The 22,361-nt window shown below is 41.2% G+C and overlaps 4 protein-coding genes across 4 annotated transcripts; 2 read left to right on the top strand and 2 right to left on the bottom strand.

Moving 5' to 3' along the window:
• Positions 1 to 3,250: 3,250 nt before the first annotated feature.
• Positions 3,251 to 8,640, top strand: EAF01_010178 (uncharacterized protein; the record flags this gene model as incomplete). The annotated part of the gene is made up of 4 exons (XM_038918435.1): positions 3,251 to 3,953; positions 4,000 to 5,814; positions 5,863 to 7,029; positions 7,235 to 8,640. The coding sequence occupies 4 exons, from the start codon at positions 3,251 to 3,253 to the stop codon at positions 8,638 to 8,640; spliced, it is 5,091 nt and encodes a 1,696-aa protein (XP_038766405.1).
• Positions 8,641 to 9,572: 932 nt separating this feature from the next.
• EAF01_010177 (uncharacterized protein) lies at positions 9,573 to 11,575 on the bottom strand (the record flags this gene model as incomplete). Its single annotated transcript, XM_038918434.1, has 4 exons — positions 9,573 to 10,728; positions 10,783 to 11,069; positions 11,144 to 11,243; positions 11,394 to 11,575. 4 exons carry the CDS (start codon positions 11,573 to 11,575, stop codon positions 9,573 to 9,575), a joined length of 1,725 nt encoding a protein of 574 aa, XP_038766404.1.
• A 1,811-nt stretch (positions 11,576 to 13,386) lies between these two features.
• On the bottom strand, positions 13,387 to 16,977 carry EAF01_010176 (uncharacterized protein; the record flags this gene model as incomplete). The annotated part of the gene is made up of 4 exons (XM_038918433.1): positions 13,387 to 15,647; positions 15,699 to 15,840; positions 15,914 to 16,748; positions 16,838 to 16,977. The coding sequence occupies 4 exons, from the start codon at positions 16,975 to 16,977 to the stop codon at positions 13,387 to 13,389; spliced, it is 3,378 nt and encodes a 1,125-aa protein (XP_038766403.1).
• Positions 16,978 to 18,341: 1,364 nt separating this feature from the next.
• On the top strand, positions 18,342 to 20,835 carry EAF01_010175 (uncharacterized protein; the record flags this gene model as incomplete). Its single annotated transcript, XM_038918432.1, has 3 exons — positions 18,342 to 20,093; positions 20,141 to 20,614; positions 20,665 to 20,835. The coding sequence occupies 3 exons, from the start codon at positions 18,342 to 18,344 to the stop codon at positions 20,833 to 20,835; spliced, it is 2,397 nt and encodes a 798-aa protein (XP_038766402.1).
• Positions 20,836 to 22,361: the final 1,526 nt, after the last annotated feature.

Here is a 22,361-nt window from a genome sequence, read left to right as displayed (position 1 = left end):
TTTATTAATAGTGATTTCCTTAAAGGTATTAATCATTTCGATATTGTTGGTATTGGTTGCTAATATAGACTAATTTGGGTTGATATTTCTAAATGTTATATTGTTGGTTGGTATTAAATTGATATCTGAAGTAGAAATGATGTTTAAAATGTTATAAAAGCTGCCTTTAGGGTTATATAGAAATAACTAGAGATTTTTTAAGATGGTTTAGATTAGATTTCAAATAGGAATTCAATAATAATTTAATAGTTGATTGTAATTCTTATAATTATAGTAATAAAATTAATAATTGATTTTAAATACAAAGTTTTACATTATAATGAAATCCATTTTTTATATAAACCTTTATCTCACTTGGATAATTGGGATAGCTGGTTGTTCCTAAAGCACTATCGTTTTTAAGCTATTTATTATAGGATATTAATCTTATGATCATCAATATCCTAACTTATCATTTTATCCTGAAACTAATCCTCTAGGAGATTACTAATCCTAACAAAACTTTTCTTGCTTACTATATTCTATCTTTCCTAGAACTTATTATCCCAAAAATTATATCCTATAGTTTAGAATATTTTGTGATTAATACTATATATATGCCTAAGGCTTCCTTAAGTGCCTAGTGTTCTTTAGTATATTGTAGTTGAATCACCGAGGCCTATAATATTATTATAGCCTATACATTAGTGATTCTATAGTCTGTTACTAATTCGTTGTAACATAGAGATTTCTATAATTTTAATGAAATAGACTTTATGATGGGGCTTATATATATAATAATAATAATAATTAGTATTAAACGAAATGGTAGAAGTAAGATAGTACAGCCAGGTAATTAAGAATGGGCTATAATAATAATATATAGAAATAAAAAGGGTGAAATTATTCTCTTATTTTTAATAGTTTAAGGATAAGTTTATTTCTTTAATTAGTATATTAAAATAAATCTTTTTATGAAATAAATTATTAAATTTATATTTAATAAATAAATAAATAATGAGACGGGCTTAAAATGGTTGAAATACTTTAATAAGTATATTAAAAATTAAAGAAAGAGTAAATATCGAATATTGATATTGAATGGATATAAAAATTATAAATCAATAGCTTTTCAAATATATTATAAAGAGAATAATATTATATATCTATATTTATTATTATATTCAAATTATTTAATTCAATCATTTAATATTAATTGTTTTAGTAATCTAAAACGTTTATATAATAATTAAATTGATAGATTTATTAAAACATATATTAATTATATTTTGAAAATTAAATTCTTTATAGCTTTTAAAACTATATATAAAAAATCAATCACCTTTCAAAATATAAAATCAAAATTTCGAAGAATAAATTTAATTTCATTTAATTTTGAAGTTGTATTTTCGAAATTAAATATTCAAATTTATACACTTACCCTCCCTCTTTCGATTTAAATTAATGAATCTCTCAAACCCCTTATAATCTAATAGAAGCTCTTTCTTAATCAATATTAATTAAATCTCGAATAACTTATTATCAATTAAGTTTTCCTACATTTATATTCGAAACTATACTAGCTCTAGTTAAGGGTATAAAGAGATTAGCTTATAAGAATACACTTTTAAATGCAAAGAATTATACATTTTGAACAATAAATAAGGTATTAAGTAAACATCGATATATATAAAAAACTCAATTATATTGAGGAGGAATGCTTATTAAATAAAAGATTCTTGATATATTATTTTAATAAGAGATTAATATTTAGATTCAATATAATGAACATCAAAAAGAAAGGAATTCTAATGGGGAAGTATTTTCTAATCGATATTATAATAAATATAAAAAGATAGGATATAATATAAGAACCTATCAAAATAATGTAATAAATTCTAGATTATTAGATTCTTAATAATTTCAATAAATTGATTCAATTATTGTTAAATAATATGAGTTTGAAAGTGTAAATTGAAATGAAAGTGAGCCACTCGATAATATAGGCCACTCAATGATAAACCACATTATTGAATTCTGTACCATATTGATATTTTAGGTGTTGTGGGCTGCTTACTAATGATGAGATTTCTGCGGACCAATCAGGGGGACGCTTATCAGGGCCTGAATTATGTAATCACCGAAGGGTCCACCAGTGGGTGCACAAACTCACAGGACACTGAAAAAGAAAACATAATTTCATACCAAAAAATGCGATTTTAATAATTCAATTAAAATTTAAATAATTAATATCTTTCTTTGAAATTGAATATTATAGTTTTTAAATATAAAAATTCTATACAATAAAAATCTTATATTATTAGAATAAATATTAAAGTTTATATAATTCATTATATAATTTCTTATTTAAAATTTTAATAAGAAAATATATTATTGAATTTTAAAATTCAATATTTCTTTTTGAAATTCGATTTTTAAATTCTATTTAATTTTTATACTTAAAATTATATATTTTAATTTGAATAAAATTAAATGAAATTTCAAATTTTGATTGAATTTTGAAGTTGATAAATTTGAATATGAAATTATGCTTTCCTATTATGTTGTTCTATGAGTCTGTACATTTACTAGTGGTCTGAGGATGAGATAACCCAAACATGAATCGACCAAGATCATGTGACTTGATCATTCACCGCTTTCCTCCCTTGCCTTTCTTCATCTTTTATCGAATTGAACTGGATGCAGCATTTTATGATCATAATAACATCAATCCATTCCTTGTGGATTGGATGTTTCAATATGCTATTATGATACTTTGGAGCCCAATCCATCAGTATCTTAGCATCTTAGCACCTCATTCACCGTAAATCTTGTCGTCGCAAATTACAGTCCAATGAACCTTTGAGGTTTCAACTTCAAGGAATGTATTCAAAGAATAAGTAGCTCTTTGAGTTTCACGGCCGCAAACGACGTATTTCCTTATTCAAATATCCATGAATGGTCTTCATTCACTCGGGATCATCATATGCATTGCTCTTTGATTATTAACAAAGAACATTAACAATGCAATTTCACGACATCGAAACTGGAAGTCTAGGACAAGTGTTCCGTCTAGACTAAAGATTCTGACCTCGATATTTCTTTTCCGCCATTCAAAGCAACAAAGGAATGATTGGAAGCTTCAGTTGCTAGAGCTCTGTCTTCTCCTCAAATTCGGAGTAAATTCGTCCCCTCGTTTTTGTTTTTCTATCTGTTCAGATAGTATCTCCATCAATATTCCCTACCTATTTTACAATCAACATCTTCTATTATGGCAGCACTCGGTCCTCTACAAACCCTACAAGGTATAATCTCGACTTTAAGAGAGTATTTCTTGCCTACCTCCGTGGAACCAGTCGAGGTACCTGTTGCTCCTCGGAATGCTAGACCTCTTTCTGAGCAGGAAGTTGCTCAATTACGACGCGAACAAGCTAAAGCTATTGATAAATATTTCGATGAAGAATTAGACAAGAAAAACTACGACGAGATTAGCGACAAGAATCGATGTCTACAATGGATGCCAGATATTCGCCCTACAGATCGTTTGTGGCGGCAAACCCGTGCATATCATGCCGAGCTTATCAAAACCGAGGGTATAGCCGGTGTTCTTGATGACAACTATGAAGAGATGCAAAAGATTTTGATCGATCCTCAGGCGTGGAGTATCGAAGTACAAGCTGTTCGAGATGAACAAAGTAGAGAATACTATGAGAACATTGGCCCTGGTGGACGTTTTGACGGACAGCTCGACAATCTTGCAACAAAACTGACAATGGTTCACTTTGGTCTTCCTGTGGCACCAATGACATTGAACAATATTATGGTCCTCACTCCGGATTGGCAAGATAATGAAGACGATGAAGAAGACCCTGCACCTTCTCCCCCTCGGACACAGAGAATTGTCTATTCTGAGAAGCCTCTAGAATTCTTGGATTCGTATACCGAGAGATCTTTTGGATACCAAATCATTCGACGTTCGTTACCAAAACTTCCTTGTGATGCATGTGCTAATATCAATAGGTCCTCGAGTAAGCATGCGAGGTGGCGCTGGGTCTTTTGAGGAATTAGACCTTGCACATAGCAGTGATGGTGAATGGGGCTCAATCGTCAATATGCGTGGCGGTGCAGATCGCCGTGAGCGCGCTCCTCTACTAAAAGGGTTTTATCTTAATCTGCTAGGCCCAAGTCCCAAGCACAAGTCTCGCCGTACACATCTGGTCCAAAAAGAATTCCTCAATTCAGCTCATCGGCTTCTTGGGATCCCCAATGATGTAGATTTACACTTCAATGTTGATATCTATCGCCAAGTCGATCCACGTAAGATTGATAAACCACTACAAATATCGTTTTCAATAGCTTCACATGAAGATTTTGAAAAGAAGTGGCCAAGTATTGAAGAGGTCATCGGCAAAGTTGATCACGACCAACTCAGTATCATAATTGAAGAGCGCTTCCCTGGTGAAGATGTTCCTATGTTCTATGAGGATCGACGTCGTTTGGCAAAAGAATTCCCCGATGATGATAAAAAAACCTCTCAGCATTCCATCTATTCGTATTTTGGGAAGAAACTTACCAGACCAACATACACTGCTTTCAAAGATACCGTCACGAAGCTCTTGAATATAGATCCGAGATCAGATTGGTCTTTCTTGGTTGACGTTCATACTAAAGATCGCATCTTACCACCATTACATTTTACCAGAACACAATATAGGAACGATTTCCTCTCCCTCAGGGATAAATTTCTTATCGGTGCTAGTAAAGAAACAAGCGTCTTCGTGCGCAATATTAGTGGTTACGCACCCTCACAACACCAAGTCGTCGAACCACCTCAAGATAGTCAAATAGTAAGGTTGCACAGTCAACAAGAAAATGCGGAAGGTTACTGGAAAGTACCCTTGGTCCTCAACCCCGCAATACCATACTGTCTAAATCACTTACAGCCCTCATTTGTCAGAGCTTTCCTTGCCATTTACGGCCAGGATCGTCCTTCACGCAATCCACGACTTTCCACCACACAAGAAGGGGTTGGCGAACATGCTCTTAATTTTGGCGGTATGGAAGTAACCCCTCAAACTTGGGAGTGGGTTGTTGAACGAGTCAAGCAACAGAAAAATCTTCCAAAACCCGTTGCAGAACCTGATGCTGATTCTGATGCTGAAGTTGCAGTTGATTTATCATGTCAACTCACTATAACAATTCCACCTCATTCCGACATGAGAAAAAAGCCTGAGAATACAATATACCTTCATCTCATTGGCGATGATTACCAAAGGGATATTGCATTTGATCGCAATGAGTACCAACATATTTACAGTTTTATTGTAGAACGATTGAGAAAGGTTCATCGTCATAGCCAGAATTCAAAATTCCCCAATGGCAGTCTTGTCGCAATGTGGTTCAGTGCTATAGAACGTGAAGAGGGCCTGCCGCCTGTCATTATGGAAATTGATGACGAGTTGCCAGACGCTGAGAAAGGCAATATGATTAGAACAGCTTTCCTCGGTCGTGTACAAACTTTCTCGAATATTTGGTTCCGTCCGGAGTATCAAGTTTTCACGCTTCATGATAATGTCCAAGGTGAACGTATCTGGCAGTGGGATACAACAGACGAACAACACAACACCTCCCTTGAGAACTTCAGGGCAAACATGAGAGAAATGTATGATGATTGGGATCCTGCTCTTGATTCTAATTTTGTTTTACTCCAAACAAAGACAAATCGTTCATTCGCAGTTGATCGAAGAACCACAGAGAGTTACTGGAGAAAATATATCTTTGATTGGCTCACAGAGACCGACATATACATTGAGCGAAGAGAAACTAGACCTTTTAGTAAGTTTCGCCATGCTTCAGCACATATAGCTAGCTAATACTTCACAGTGCAACCTGATACACTTCCTTGGGGTTACAGACATACTCGTCAAATCCCGCCTCCTCCTCCAGTGGAACTTAACCCAATTCCTGTGGCGCCTGTTGCCGAAGCATCACAGAAGCCTCGTATCAACAAGACACGACTCATTGCACCCGTTGCCGAAAAGTCCATCACTCCAAAATGGGAGACTTGGATGACAGATCAACATCGTAAGGATGCATTACAACGTCGTTCCTATATTCAAGATCAATCGGTCATTGAGCCGGGTCTTGATCCTTCAGCACCAACATATGGGCCTAGTAAAGAATTAACATTAGGAGTTTCTCTTTCAACTCCTGTAGTTTACACACAACGACTAACACCTACTGATATCTTAAACCTGGTAGAAGAAAATCAGAAGCTAAGGAATGGCTTGTTGGAGCGATCCCACAACTGTCTCATCTGCTCTGTGACCATGGCGGGCTATGAGCATACTGAAATACAACGCCATTATGGACAGCATCTAGTCCAACTCCAAAAAGAGGGGCAATGTCCGCTTTGTGAGCGAGAGTCATGGTCGATCATGACCATGGAGCAAAAGAAAGAGCATCTTGAAACTCATCAAGTGGAAACAGACACGGAAATGATTCGCAATTTCTGGAATGGCATTGAATGTCCTGTATGCGATGGCAAACTAAGTGGTTTTACAGCCGAACAAGTTCTTCGCCACATGGCAGACCATATACCAGGAATCGTCGAATTCTGTGACAAATGCGGGCTTCGCACTGCTATCTGCAATCATGCTGAACTAGTTCATCACAGATACGTATGCCTTGATCAACCAGATCGTGGACCACTTGATCTAAAACCTTCATTCTGCGGCGATTGTGGTCAAAATCGTACCGCTGAGGATGAAGAAGAACGAGGTCAGCATGTCATAAATTGTACTGCTAAGAATCGACGTGTTCAAGACAAGAAGTTCTGTACCAAATGTGGTATTGATAAGAGTGCATGGAGCAACGATGAAACCACCACGCACGATGAACATTGCACATCTCCACAAGGTTTACCCAAGGCCTTTTGCTTGAGATGTGGCACAAGGTTGCTTGGTGCCACTGATGCTCAATTGGATGACCATAGAGTATACTGTTCTATTAGAACAAAAGAACCAGAGAATTTGAGACAGCGAGTAGAAGGTATGTTTGCTCTATTTACTTATTGCTTGATTCACATAATTCTTTCCCAAATCTTCTTTCCTCCATTCCATTCTTTTCCTGGGGTTATCAAGCTGATATCCCTTTCTTCCTTTCAGATCTTGAAACCCTAGTTAAGCGTATTTGGATTGCACCTCGCCCCCTTACGGGTCCTCTAACAATAACTGATTCACCTCTCCCCATTCAGAGCTTCAGGCCCGAACTGCAACACTCAATCGCATTGCGGCCAAGAACGCAGCCACACTTTCCTGGATTACCCAGCGGGAGAACGAGCTCGTAGAAAGCGAAAGAGCCCTAGCCGAACGAGAGTCGAGACGTCCTATGGACGAAAGACGAGCGTACGCTGAAGATAGGAGTAGTCTTGGAGCATGCCCTTGGTCTCGCAAAGGTTGCAAATATCACACAATCAACCAGACGCGTAGGCAAATCTTTCAACATATGGCTACACATTTCGATACCAATCAAAGCAAAAGTCTCCCATTTACTTGTCCATTCCCTGGCTGTAGCAAGCAAATTGCTGTACCCGGTTCAGATCCTGAAGATAATCTTCTCGTTGTGGATCATTATCGTCACCGCGACTATCATGGTATCGCGGATGTACATGGTGTGTCTAAGGGTAGAGATCCGAAGGAACTCAAAAAATTGGTAGATCATTTCCAAAAGGCCAATGCAATGAATTCTCGTACGCGCTTGCGAAATACTACGCCACTTCCTGGACTGGGCCAGGGACAAGTAACAGGTGAAGCAGGAGCAGGCGGGGTAGGAGCTGGTGGATTTGGTGCCGGATTAGGAGGTGGTGGAGGATTCAGATTCCAGCACTCCGGCTCCGACCGCCTCGAAACAGGCTACGCGTATCACCCCTCATACCTACCGTCCGACGACGACCTACAGCAAAGCATCGAAGCCGATCACGTACACTACGACGACGAAGATGAGAATCTTTTCCAACCCGGCGATTACGAGCCCCCATCTGAAACCGAGAGCGACCCGGGAGTCGGAATCGAAATCTCGCAGCCCACACCCACCAGACGCCACCGATCTTTCGCAGCCCCGCTCGACTCCTACGATAAACCATACTCCGCATACACTCCCAAATCCATCAGCCAACCACCTCCCCTCCCATACTCTCCCACCAAACGCAAAGCATCCGCTGCACTCCCAGAAGAAGATTTATATCCCCCTTCTAACCGTACCACGCGTCAACGCATCGCGATACAGACTCCCAGTCCCGAGATCGAAGCCCCACCTGTGCGAAGATCTAGTCGTCAGGATCGAAGACGTAAATCCATGCACGGTGTTGTTCAAGATGGAGATGCGGGGGAAACGAGAGATGCTAAACCTCAGGATTGGAAAAATCTCATGAGTGGGTATGAAGCCAAGACGTCGTCACGGGTAAAACAGTATGACTCGAGTGATGATGAGGATTACGAACAGGGACCGGTACATTTTAATGGACATGAAGAGGGGGGTGGGAAGGGCGAGGGCGAAAATGAAAGTTCGGAACAATTTATTTCGACGTCGGATTCGGTTTCGAAGAGGAGTCCGAGTCCGGTCAGGAAGGTGAGGAGATATAGGACTAGGTCCGGGGGATAAATATTTTGGGTGGAGGGATTGTTGGGTTGAGTGGAATTGGAATGTGATGGTTATGGGCGTGGTTTAATTTTTGTTTTGAGAGTTTGATTTCACCTTGTAGTTCTTTCTTTCCTGGTTTCTGTTCTCTTTTCTTATAATCGTTCATGTTTAACTGTCTTCACTCTTTTCTCTTGATCTTTTGTACTCTATTTTTCGTTTTAATTATATTATCTGTACCACGCTACCTCGGATGCTTTTTGAATATATGAAAAGATAGGAATAATAAGTACCATGACCTGTATAATTCTTTCCATTTTATGATCCCTACTTATTAATGACTAAACAAGTCTATGATTGTGATCGAAATATACAAAATGGGTAATATCTGATCGATACTCTGAATCTGGATGTATTCGTGATCAACATACATATATCAATATTCCATTCCATTCTATATTCAACAAAACCAATCAATTCAAACTCCCTTCAAGCTTCTTTTCATGCGTAAATAATTAGTTAATGTTTCCGTGTTCTCTACAAGTATAATCTCTCTACATCTTCGACATGGTCTCTTACCATAGAACTATAGATCATGCCCTCACATTCCGTCATCCACCAAGATTTCCAGCAGCTCAAACTAGGTACAGACCAACGACAGAAACTTTCATGGTTCAGTAGTCTGAAATGATGTGTTCATCTTTTGTATTTGCGTTTCTATACTAAGAATCTATATCTAATTTACCGGTTCAAATATTGTTATATATACCAGTGCCACATATCTAGGCAATCTCCAAATCAGATCATATTATATCATATCATATCATGCATCACGTCCCATCTTTTATCTCCATGATTTATGAACATCTCATTAAGACATCATGTACACGTAAAGTTCAGCGATGCAACTCCCACTTTCCAATCTCAGCTCAGAGATTCCCATCCCACACCATCTCCTACCTCTTCTCCCCACCCCCAGAAACCCACACCCCTTCCAACCCCCCCTCAACATTCTCCCCTTCACTCCCCCTCCTCTCCTCCTCCCCTTCCCTCTCCCCTTCATCCACATCCCCATAAACCGACCTCTCAACCAACGATCCCCGCGCCGGCCACCCCCAGCTCACCCCCGTATAAACTACCACACTAACCACAAACCCAAACAACCAATCAAACGAATAAAGATTTTTCGCCCCCTCACTAATGCTCACCGCATCCGTTTCCACCCCGGTGTTCTCATCCATCTTCAACGCAATCTTATACGCCAACCCCGGAAGATTCGGACACACCGCTAGCAGCAAGGCCAACAGCGCGCGCCAATTAACTCCATACCTGTATCTGTATCTTCCATGGGGATCGTACAGGGACGGAACATCCAGATGTTGTTTCCGCACCATCCAGTAATCGGCTGCGAGAATCCCCGCAATGGGCGCGAGGAAGACGGCATAGCCGCCCATGAAGGAGAGGAAGGTTTGGGCCGAGCTGATGATTTTCCAAGGGACGATGATCCATCCGCCGACGATGGCGGCGATGACGCAGCCGCGTTCGATGTTGATGAAGCGGGGGAAGAGAACCGTGAGATCATTTGCTGCACTGATAGAGTTTGCGGTGATGTTGGTGCCGACTTGTGCGATGTACCAAGCGGCGGCTGCGAAGAATGCTGCGGCTCGTCCACCATGTCCTAGATCTAGCCATTTGGCGAGGATGTCGAGGGGATTCCAGAGGGGTTCTCCGTAGATGACTCCGGTGGCTGAGGTGGTGATAATACCGATTGTACCACATAGGGTGAAAATGAGAGGGAGGAAGGGAAGTTGAATAAATTGACCTTTGGAAGATCGTGCATAGCGGGAAAAATCAGGGATATTGCACGATAGTGTAGCCCAGGTGCCTGTAACCGAGGACATGCAGGAGAGCCAGAGATATGCTTTGGTGGATCCAGAGACGGTAGGTTGGAGATCGAAGATCGATCCTGAGCCGCCGGCTTTGTGGATGCACCAGCCCATGGTTGCAAGTGCGGCAACAGGAGCCGCGATGAGTTTTGTAACGAAGAGATAACGAAGACGAGTAGGGGGTATAAGAAGAAGTGGAAGTTGTATTATCCAGAAGAGAAAGTAGCTAAAGGTAATGTCATTAGTATTTTCTGACTCTCGATCCAATAGAATGACATACCTAATCATTCCCTGCGTAGTAATTCCCTGATCCTCCGGAATATGATTTGGTACATTCGCATAACTAGGCCAAATAGCCAATATCATAATCGTAACACACTGTGCTCCACCCGCGCCAACTATACCCAGCCAAAACATCGCCAGTACAGCTCTCGAAATGATACAAAAATATGCAAAGTAATATCCAAACGACGCTCGGATTGCTACTGAAAATGGAATATGGAATTTTGCACCAATAGCTCCGTTGAGTACCACGGGAATTGCAACGCAAGTTGTCCCTACTACCATCTTTTGTGTTCGTCAGTTTTGTTCTGATGATTTAGAGATAGCTAGGTCATGTAAAGAGATGTCGAATGACTCACAATTGGAATTGCTTCTCTCCATGTTAACCCCACCGCCAAAACACTACTCGCCGTCTCCCAAGTACTCAGAGTGATTGTATCAGTTGCCCAATACGCCATCCTATATTACATATTATCAGCTAAAACTCCATCTACTCTATCTATCACCTCTTCCTAAATCAACCCAACATCCTCCAGCATTTTCCATCTCCATCTCCATTCCCATCAATCCTCAACATGCCCCCCACGAAATCACAAATAACAAACTCACCAAGTCCACAAAGTCCACGTCTGATTTTCCTTCCTCACCGGATCCATATCCTCATTCGTCCAAACATGTTCTGGCGCCAACGCACTTTTCTGTTTCGGCAATTCCCATGCTTTGACAGTTGTACATCGTTCTTTGATTTGTCTTCCGGTAGGAACATATGGTATCGAAGTGAAAGAACGCATCTTCACTTTCTGCCTCTTCTCGACTCCAAGCAACAAATAACCTCTTAACCGTATATATGAACAAACCCTTCTTTCCTCCCACTTCGAACTTCAAATCGCATTTCAAACAAGAATCAAAAGATCAGAAACGACAAAGCACGAAATGAAGAACCTCGGTCTGTGGTATAAATACACATTAATCCAATACCTTAACCAATCCCACCTAAACCCAAACTTTACCTTTAAGGTACAGAGTAGGTAGGTAACTTTTCCTCCATTTACCAAACCCCTCCTTTCCCCTCATCACAATTGCATATCGTGTACGATACGATAGATATCGAACCGGAGAAGGATAAGCAAAATGATAAGGCCGCATGCAGAGATATGCAGAAGCCGATACATTCATACCAGGGAGTGGTCGATCGCGAACGAATCAGATGAGAATCATGCGATAACCTTGCACTTGCAGATCTTGACAGATAGGTATGAACGAGATGAGATGCGATAGATAGGTGTCTTAGAAAAGCTTAATGCTATTTCGTCTTCGAGTATCATCTCAGAATTGTTATTGTATATACTCACTCGAATATACGTTAATTCCATTCATGATTATCGTATTCTTTCTATTCTTTCTTCAATATCGCACTGAGAATCTCCCAACTTATCCAAAGTTCTCCACACCAAAATTGTCGAAACATAGGGTTAGTCTCGACCTCGTAAAATCGACAAACACAAGCTAGCCCTAACCGAATCCATAAGCTCTTACATACCCGCCTAGCTAGCGTACATGATCATAGAAACATTACAAGCAAGCAAGCACTACGCATTGAAGATCTCCACACCAGGTGCTCCCTCGATCAATAAGATCTAGGCAGGAATCTTCAAATCTAATCCCATCCCATCCTTGTGACTACCTAGTAGTGCTATTCTTCATGATTTCATCGACAGATAAAAATTCAGCTGCTGTGAATCAGAATCCCATGACGATGCCAAGAATGATGGAAGCACCTAATGAAGGAGAATCTAAAAAGTACTGCGTACCTAGTTAGTATTCAGCCTATTACTCACTATCCCTCATTCATCAGATAAGGTCATTGGAGAGAAATAGGAAGGAAGGGACAATTTCTGATCATAGGTGTCTAAGCTCTGCTAGTAGTAGTACCGTCTCGAACACCACTTATACTCATCACCTCAACTCCCCTTCTCAATCGCCCATCTCCTTTTCGCCATCTCTTCCCATCCCAATCCCTCCTATTCCCTCCCGTCCCCTCCCTCTTCTCAAAATCACAGTCAAAGAATAAAATTGCATCACATAACCATACATTAAGCAACCCTAGCCTGAGTACCTACCTATCTACCCATTAACACAGTCTAAAATTTCTCAGATTTATAAACCTTAACATCATGACTTTCTCACCCGGCCCCAAACAAAATATTACAAAAATCTCTTGTTGAACAAGTTTTACCTGATTGAATTATACCCTAAAAAAATAGTAGGGCAAAAATTAATCATCTGATTGCGTGAGAATGATCACAGTGTTCCAAAGTTTGTTTAGCAGCTGCAATATATTACGTATTGATAGTCCCAAACAAAACGGCAAGAATAAAAGACCATAAAGATGGATTAATAGTCACTCAAATAGCAAATCACAAGAGGTAAATGCTTCACTTATAATGCTCTGTTATACACATCTCTATACTATCACAATGCATTCCCTTCACTTCAATACATGCATGATGCTATCCTCGAGGACTGCATCTAAAGCACGCTTCCGCTGAATGCAAACTGCTAAAATTACAGACTTCGCTACTAGCCTTAAGTTGAAACCCATTTACTGTTCCTCCCCATCAGAGAAGTACTCGAATTCGTTGGGCACAGTAGCTTCTTCGTCACCCTCCTCGTCTTCATCAACAGCGGTCAACACACCTGCAGCAGCAGCAGCTCCGGAGAATGCACCTGCAGCTTCACCTTGAGCATGGGCTTGACGACGCAAGTTGAAGGCTTCGTTGCGCAGATCTCCAAAAGTTGTAAACGTTGCAGCCTTTTCGACATTGACCTTCTTCACCTTTTCTTCAATCAAGACCTTCTCCTCTTCTGGCTGGGTATCAATCATTACAATAACGCCTCCGGTGGGTTTCTTGACTGGCTTGTATCGACCAGCTGGGAAGCTAATAAACTTGAGTTGAGATGGTAAAACTCTAGACATGTTTTCAATCTCATACCCAACCTTCTCCTTCTCAAGCTTCTTCTTCAAGGTCTCTCCGGGGGTATCTTTTTCGCCTTCATCCTTCTTCTCGGCAGACTTCTCCTCAGTGTCTTTGGATGACTCATCTACATCCATCTTATCATCTGCTGAAGAGGGAAGTTTTGGTGTGGCAGGAGTTTGATCGATATCCATACTCTCTCGTCGTTGAGCACGCTCTTTCTTTTGTGCTCTGCGTTTTGCTTGAGCGGTTGTCGATAGTACGGCAGTTGCAATCAAAGTTGGTGCATCCTCAGTCTTAACTTCTTGTTCTGGGGGGTAGTCGAAAAGACTTGGACGAGTAGCACTGTGGAATTTGAAACTTGGAATTTCCAATTCGCTGTTCAAACCGATCATAGATGTAGGGGTAAAGGTCAAGGAGAGGAAATGGGTAAATGGGAACCAGTACCAGTATTGTGTAAAGACTGCCATACCGACAATACCTGCCATGTTCAGGTTACCGGTTTGGGTTTGTAGTCCGATTGTGCAATTACGTCCTCCAGCATCGATTATACCCAATGCTAATGCACAACCAAACTTGGCCATAGCGTCCTCGTGACGATCTGCAACAACCTTCTTCAAGGTTTTGCGAATTTCCGTAACCTTTGGATTCATTGCCTCATTCTGTTGAACCATGATCATGGCGAGAGAGATCAAGGCACCCTGTCGAACAAAGTCTGTAGGGTCCTTCATCATAGGCTCAAGCAAATCGATGGCTTCATCGAGACCGGTACCGGCACAAGAAATACCAAGAGCCATGGCGGCACCGTATCTAACATGTGGATTATAAGATTCGGACAAGAGCTCGACCATACGTGGCACGCTTCCGGGCTTGCGGAACAGAATGAAACCCAAACTCATGACGGCAACACGACGAACATCGTCATTCACATCGCTGACAGCGACATGAAGTAATTGACGAACTGCCTTGTTGCTTCCTGTACCACAGTATGCCAAAGCTACAGCCAAGATACCACCATAACGGAGAGATGGATCTGCGTCTTTCAATAATCCCTTAATGAGATCGTCGGCTCCTTCCTGTCTGCCATACATGACTAATGCCATACCAAGAGCAAGACCTCGAACAGTCTTCTCGTGTTGAGTGTCGTGAGCATAGAGGATCATCTCTTGCAAAACCTTCTCATTTCCAGTTCCCAACATAATGAGACCAATCGCAAGACCTACAGCCTCACCATTGAGTGCGGAATCGGTCAAAAGTACGTTTTGCAAGTTCTCGAGAATTTTCTGGTCACCCGTAGCCATACCAGCAATACCCAATCCCAGCGCACCACCATGTTGGATAACCTCTTCCTGGGTCTCGTTGAAGCTTTTCTTCAAATACTCGAGGGCATCAGCGCCATGATTGGCATAGATCAACCCATAAGCATAAAGAGCACCTCCCTGACTATAATGTGACCCTGTAATTGATGAGGGTTTTGGTAGATAAGGTTCCAGTAATCTCTTGGCCTGTGAAAGATTGCCACGGTGAATAACACCCAGAGCAGCAGTAGCCGAGAACTTCGACCAGTTGACTGCCTTTCCTAACCAATCTAAATTGTCGCGGAAGAATTTGTCATTGGTTGTGCCGTGGTTCATGAACGCATTGCAGAAGGTAACAGCTGTGTGAAAGATGGAGTTGCGACCTTCAAGACTGTCACGAACCTTGTTGAGAATACTGAGGTCGGTGTGGTTATTACGGTATAAAAATTCAAGATTAAGTCGAATGGTCTCACTACCATTGAGGATCTTTCGGATCGAGTCGTAGACCTTGAGTTGTTCATCCGAGGCTTCCTCGGTAGACTCCCCAGCTTGATCATTCAACTCTCCCAAGAGCTGATCGGATTCTGTTGCTACTCAAAAAAATCAGTAAAAACTTAAGCATAAACATAGACTCTACTCACGCTCCTCCGTAGATGGCTCAGCCTCGGTGGCCTTCTTGGGCAAAGATTTAATGACTTTGGCGAGGAATTCTTGAGTACCGTTATCATACAGGTCGAAAGCGATCTGATATGCGATAGCGGTAGAAGTTTGATCATCCTTAGCCTAAAGAAGGTCAGCTCCATTCCAAATAAAGACGTAAAGTCATTGCAATTCTTCGTCCAGTTGGAGTACTTACCACAAGTTTTTTCAACATTGCCGATGCCTCTTCGTCGATGTTAAGGTAAACAACGCATTTTGCAATTGCGAAATAATCGGGAGTTGGAATATCGTTCAGTAGATCCAAAATCAGTCTAAGTATCTCTGTTCGAAGCCCTCTCTCTTGTACGACTCCCATGCAAATGTCCAAGACATATTCCATCAATTCTTCCGTTGGACCAGCTGTGCCTTCGGGCAGCTTCGATTTTGACTTCTTTTCGTCATCACTAGCACGCTTGATGACTCTTCGTAGAACCTCCAAGTTTCTAGCCTCAACTGCGATTCCTACCACCTGTCTATATCTCCCTTCGCGTAAACAATTCTCGAATAGTCTTTCTACAATCTTTTGAAGCGCAATCTGAGTAGAACGATCTGGCATGAAAGTAGAATCCGAAGTCTTGCCTTCTGCTACAGGCTGTTCCAACATGTTATTGGTAGCAGCTCGTGATAGAAGGGACTTTGATGGTAGAGTGGACTGCGAGAAAGGCGTCGTAGGTGAAGTCAACGCAGCAGCAGCAGCGCTGATGTCATTAAGCCCACTTGCGAAAGTAGTTGCGAGAGTAGGTAAAGCATTGTCCCGTTCCTTTTCTTGTGGTGCAGCGTGGTGTTGAGCAGATACACTGATATAGGTGTCGACACATTTTGAGATGATGGTTTCTTCGAATTCGCCTGGGTTGTCGAGTTGAAATAGATCACCCGCTCCGAGAGCAAATGTCATACTTTCATTGTAAGCTTGTAAGTGATAGTAGACCTTTGCCAACACCAAGGAAGCTAGTCGTCGCTCGGGGAAGGATTCATCTTCGTAAAGCGCCTCACTGAAAAGTGGCCAAATTAGTCTTGAGCTGGTCATGGAAACGAAGCTATCTGAAGATGGATTATCTGCGGCGAGTTGAATTCAACTTACATTTGAGAAATGGAACCTGCGACCTCTGTCCATAGGGTATCAATATCATCATTCAAAGTTTGAAGAGCAAAGACCTTGAGCTCTGGCTCTTCATCTGAGAGGAAACCCAAGACACCAGAGGCTGAAGTTAGACTGGGCATGGTTGGTTAGATGGCTTGGAAACAGAAAAGATCTGAATTCGCAAAAGTTGGATTGATTGGAGAGGGTTAATGAAAGTGCCTCTTCAAGAATATCGAGGACGTGAAAGAGATTTGATGGATTTGATGGTTGAAAATGAGTTTGTATAAGTTAGAGTATACAAACCTTTGAACGGACGGCCGTATCGATTACAACAATCAGGCACACCTTTTGGCACGTCAACACTCAAACAGCTTTCAACCACGAATTAAGCTTAGTGGGACCCGACGGGATTAGCCGGCAGTGAATCAATCGTGGGACTACGGAGTACATTACATAATCATACTGAAGCTCAGACAAGGCTGAGAGGTGAGGTAAGAAAAGAAAAGACAAGACAAGACAAGGCTGAGTATGATTGTTGCTCCCTACCTACGTAGGTATTGATGAGTCCCTCCAGTATTATTATTATTAGTAAATGAAAATCAATTCATCTGGAAACATACTCGTAAATCCTTTATAATTCATATAAATATCAATCTTTTGAAGATATACTTGGAATCATCTTCTCATCTAAACTTTATACATCATATACACAATATTCAAATTATATCAATATACTTCACTTCATTCTTCACTTCAAATCATTCTGTAACACCTTTCAGGAGGTACCTAGATACTATTACCCCGATAGAACACATATGAATGCCTCTCCTCTTACTGGTATCTGTATCTACCTCCCTACCTACCTCACTCCCTACATAGGTAGTTCCATCATATGCAAATTTCCCAAAGACCACAAACCACAAACCACAAACTCATTATTATTATTATTATTATTACTATTATTATTACTATTATTATCATTATCATTATCATCATCATCATCATCATTTGTCGTGCTTCAAAACTCCAACCCCCTATTCATCATCCCAAAACAATCAATTATTTATCACCAAAAGAACAATTCCCTTCCAACATGTACTCAATATCGACTCCATATCTACTGTAAAATTTATAATCTGTTAAATTTCCAATTTTGGTCCATCTTATCAAGATCCCCTCCATAATTTACTTTGGTCCATCCCGCCAATCTTGCCATTATTGTTTGCGTAGTTCTAAACCTTTTCATCCTGATACGCTTTCTTTGTTCGAATGTGTTTGCGCCTGCCTATCCTTTGCGCCAACTTCACTATCCCATACATTCGAGAACGAGATCAATCCCAACTGGACGACGAAATTCAACATCAGCAACAAATGAACCACCGGTGGAAGATTGAAAAGACATATTGAGAGTGTAGCTCGTGGGGTCAGTACGGGTGTACATGGTGGTGGTGGTGCTGCTACTGCTACTGCTACTGCTACTGCTACGGGACAACAAGTCGCAAATATGGACCTTCGTTCAATCATCAATACGGAAAATGGTGAAGGGGCTCGATCGAAACAAAATGCGCCGACGCCAGTGACTCCAATTCAGACCGGTCCCCCATTAGGCCAGGGACAACAAATCTACAGGAATTATAGTCATTCGTCGCAAGTCTCGCCAGGTCCGGGCAAACATGGCTCACAATCACAAGAGTACGGTTCACAAAATGGTGGGCCTTATGCATCGCCAACTACCTATCAATCAACTCATCTAAATCGACCGCCTCCTCCTACTCCCATTCAAGCTCCTCCTCCGAATGACCTTCGTTCTCCAACAGATTCTTATTCGGCCCCCTCACCTTATCGGCATACTCCTACTTCATCCATAAGCATTGCTGGGAGTGGTCAATACCCGTTCCCGCAAAGTATTCAAAATCCACACAGTCCTGCTCAACGTCATCAGTATCCTCCTCCATCTTTTCACCAACATCAAAGAGAAAGTTATTCGCAGTCTAATCCACCTCCTCAGTTACAACAACATTATAATTCACAGATTCAATCATCACCAGTTCCACAAACACCTCCGATTGGGATACCAGGGGGGAATAATCCCTATTTTCTACATCAACGATCACAATCTTCACTTTCGAATTCGACACCCACGTCAGCGCACAGTCAGCAGCAGCAGTATCAAAATCAATTCACTCAAGATAGTCCTACACACACAATTCAATTACCGCCAAGCCAATTTCCAATCCAGCATCAACGCCAACAATCTCAACACTCTCAGCACTCTCAACCTGGAACTCCTTTAGGTCCTCCGTTAGGTCCTCCTTTACAAACACAACGCCAATCATCCGGCACATTTATACAACCGACTAGTCCTTATCAGCAACGAGCAGTACCCACGAATCCTTTCAACAGTACTCAATACAATCAAATCTCTCCTGCGCCAGCGAACGCTTCGATTCCACCTCGAATACCAACGACCCCACAAAGTGCTTACGACTCCCAAAGAACCTCGACGAGCTCCACGCGACAGAGATCTTTGATTGAACGGGAAAGAAGTCTCAGTGTCAGTCCCAAAACGCGTTTACCAAGTCAGACTAGAGGAGATTCAATGGTTCAGCAGCAGCCAGAAGAATTCAATAATTCTACAAAGCGTAAAATGGAAGATCGGGAAATGTCTTTTGAAGCGCCTCAACGAATTGAGCAGTATGAAGTTAAACCACAAATCAACGGCGATCATCGATCTAGTTCTACCGCTGCTCCTTCTCCTCAACAACCACCGCCTAGAAAGAAGATTCGTTATACTGAGCCACCAATATGGGCCCGAAGTGCCAAGGGGGTGAAGGGTCTAGGCCGCAAGAACATCAATGGAAGACAACACACTCCGCAGCCATCTGCGCAAAGTCTACCAGCTACATTAATCAAGCAAGAAAGTAATGGTATGCGTCAGCCATCACCAGCAGTTCCTCGACCTGTTACAGGAAATGATTATGACTGGGACGGTCCTCTTGGTCCATGGGAGCCGTGCATATCTGGTACAAAACCACCTGCGGAGATGACGAGACTAGTGGCAGACTTTCTTTACATGCACGTTGTTAATCGAGAAGACACTGGAGAGTTAGCCAGTCATGGTGTGGAAATTGAAATTGAAGCAAAGTTAGGGCAACTTGTCAGTAAGGAGACGAATGTGAGATTAACTTTGCCTGTTCGATCGGAAACAGTACTGTTGGATAATCAGTTTGTTGCCTTCAAAAGTACAATGACAGAGGTTCGTTACATAAATCCCATATCATTGCCCCGCTAACATAGGTATAGGCTCAGCATAGAGGATTGAACGAATTCTTAAATAAAAAAGTCCAGGAATGCATGCCAAGTAATAATAGTCAGCCGAAACGACGTGTTAAGATTGACTACTTACATCGACGTGAGACGGATAAATTTTATGAGCTTCCTTCTTCAATGCATAGCACTTTGCCTCCTGCTCTACGGGCTTTACTTAACCCACGTTACTCTGTTAAAGTTCGTGTTACACATGATCAGAAGACTAGTGAACCTCTAGCCAAGATTATTAAAGCTCGAGTAGCAGATTTGGATCTCTACTTCCCTAGTCAAGCACTCGATTGTCGAATTAGTATAAACTTTGAAATGAAGTTTGATGGGAATGTAGAAGAACTCATTGCTTCAGGTGATGTAGCTCAAAGACCGGATCGTAACAAGGATCGTTTGAGTTACAGACAATCGCATTATCAGGTGGACCTCACTCAAGTCACTCAAAGCTTGGTATCAAATGTAAGTCTTTTATAGCCCAACCTCACTAGGATATTAACTTATCATCATAGGGTGTATCTCGAACTGAAAAAGAACACGAGCTTGAAATCGAACTCTCAGCAGCAGCTGTCACTGATCAAGGTCTCAAAGCTAGACATGGCGAACCAAACGATTATTTCAAACTGGTTGATGGTTTCATAGATAATGTTCGGTTATTGGCCAGAACAGCTATACCCGTTTAGGCGGTTCTGGTGAAGCTTTCGTTTTTCAGACTACATGAAGTCAAACACTCTACTTTTTTAACATCATGGCGTTTGGAATTGGGGAAAAATTCAAATGGGACACATCATAATGTGTGGAAAAAGATTGCAATGATATTTTGGTGGTAATTTCTTATTTTCAACGAAAGGCAAGAGTAGTCCCAGATTACTTTTTTGCAAATATTCTAGCTGCATTTCGGAGCATCATTGGCTAGTTGCACATGGAAGGAAATAGTAATTTGGTTTTGAAGAAATGGAGGCTTTCTATGTTATTATTATTCTTATTGGGAGGGACTGGGAGATATTGGGAGAGAATGATCATGGGATGACTTCTGATGATAGGATGTGTAGATGAATAAAAGGGGTGGTGGGGAGAAAGGAATGGAATGGAGGGAAAGGAAATGGGAAAGGAAGGCTTGTTATGCTCCATGGATAGCTAGCGCGATGATATGATCGCTAGTTTGATACGATATTATGCCATGCATACCTAGGTAGGTATATATGGTTTGTAGATTTTAAATGTAATAATGTATGTTATGTATTTGTTGTGGGGCTTGGTGTGTGTGTGTAGATACTGGATCGATGATGTATCAACCCCTTTCCTTCTTCTCTCTTCTCTTTTCCCTCGATCACCCCCTCCCTTATTCCTTTCTATCTCTCTCTCTTTCTCCTATTCTGACTTCCACCCAACCAACACAGCTAGCAAATCAAATTCGTATTCAAGTCTCCTCCCCCTTCTTCTCATATTCAAATTTCCTGCCTACTCTTCACTTGAACCCTGATTCGTCTTCCCCTCCGTCCAATTCCATCCCCCCCACCCCCCGCTAATCCTGAATCTTTTAATCTTCCACCTCAAACTCTACACCTCAAAATCACAAAGTCTTAACACTTTATTTACTCTGCTATCATATCCCCTCATTTTACTTGGTTTTTTGGTTTTTTTGGTTTTTTGTTTCTCCGTTCCTCCTCTCTTCTTTTTTTTTCTTTTTTTTTACTTTTTTTTATAGAATGATGTGGATATGTGGTTATGTGGTTATATAGGGAGAAGAAGAGAAGTAGAGAAGGAAAGAAGGAGAGAAGGAGAGAAGGAGAGAAGGAGAGAAGGAGAGAAGGAGAGAAGGAGAGAAGGAGAGAAGGAGAGAAGGAGAGAAGGAGAGAGGGTGATGGGCGATGGGCGATAGAAGAGTGGTATGGAAGAGTGGTATGGAAGAGTGTTATGGAAGAGTTTTATGGATACTAGGGTGATGAATACTAAGGGCAATAAGTGAAAGGATGAGAATGGGGTTGTGGGTTGTAACTTGCAAAAGAGTGTTAGAAAGGTAAAAGGTACTGTGAGGTTGAGATGGGGGTTGTAAATTGAGGCTGAGGTTGATGATGAGATTAAGAATCTAAAGTCAAGAAGTTGAAGAGAGGTTTGGCAGGCCATGGTATCAATGGGTGAACTTGATGATTTGGGTTCATCATGACGTTTGCTCATTGAAAATGAGGATTGTAGTGAGAATTATAGC

Source organism: Botrytis porri (assembly GCF_014898465.1).
Source record: "Botrytis porri strain MUCL 3234 chromosome Unknown BPOR_015, whole genome shotgun sequence".
NCBI classification, from domain to species: domain Eukaryota; kingdom Fungi; phylum Ascomycota; class Leotiomycetes; order Helotiales; family Sclerotiniaceae; genus Botrytis; species Botrytis porri.
The sequence above is the reverse complement of the archived record's forward strand: the minus strand, read 5'-3'. Positions and strand labels throughout refer to the sequence as shown.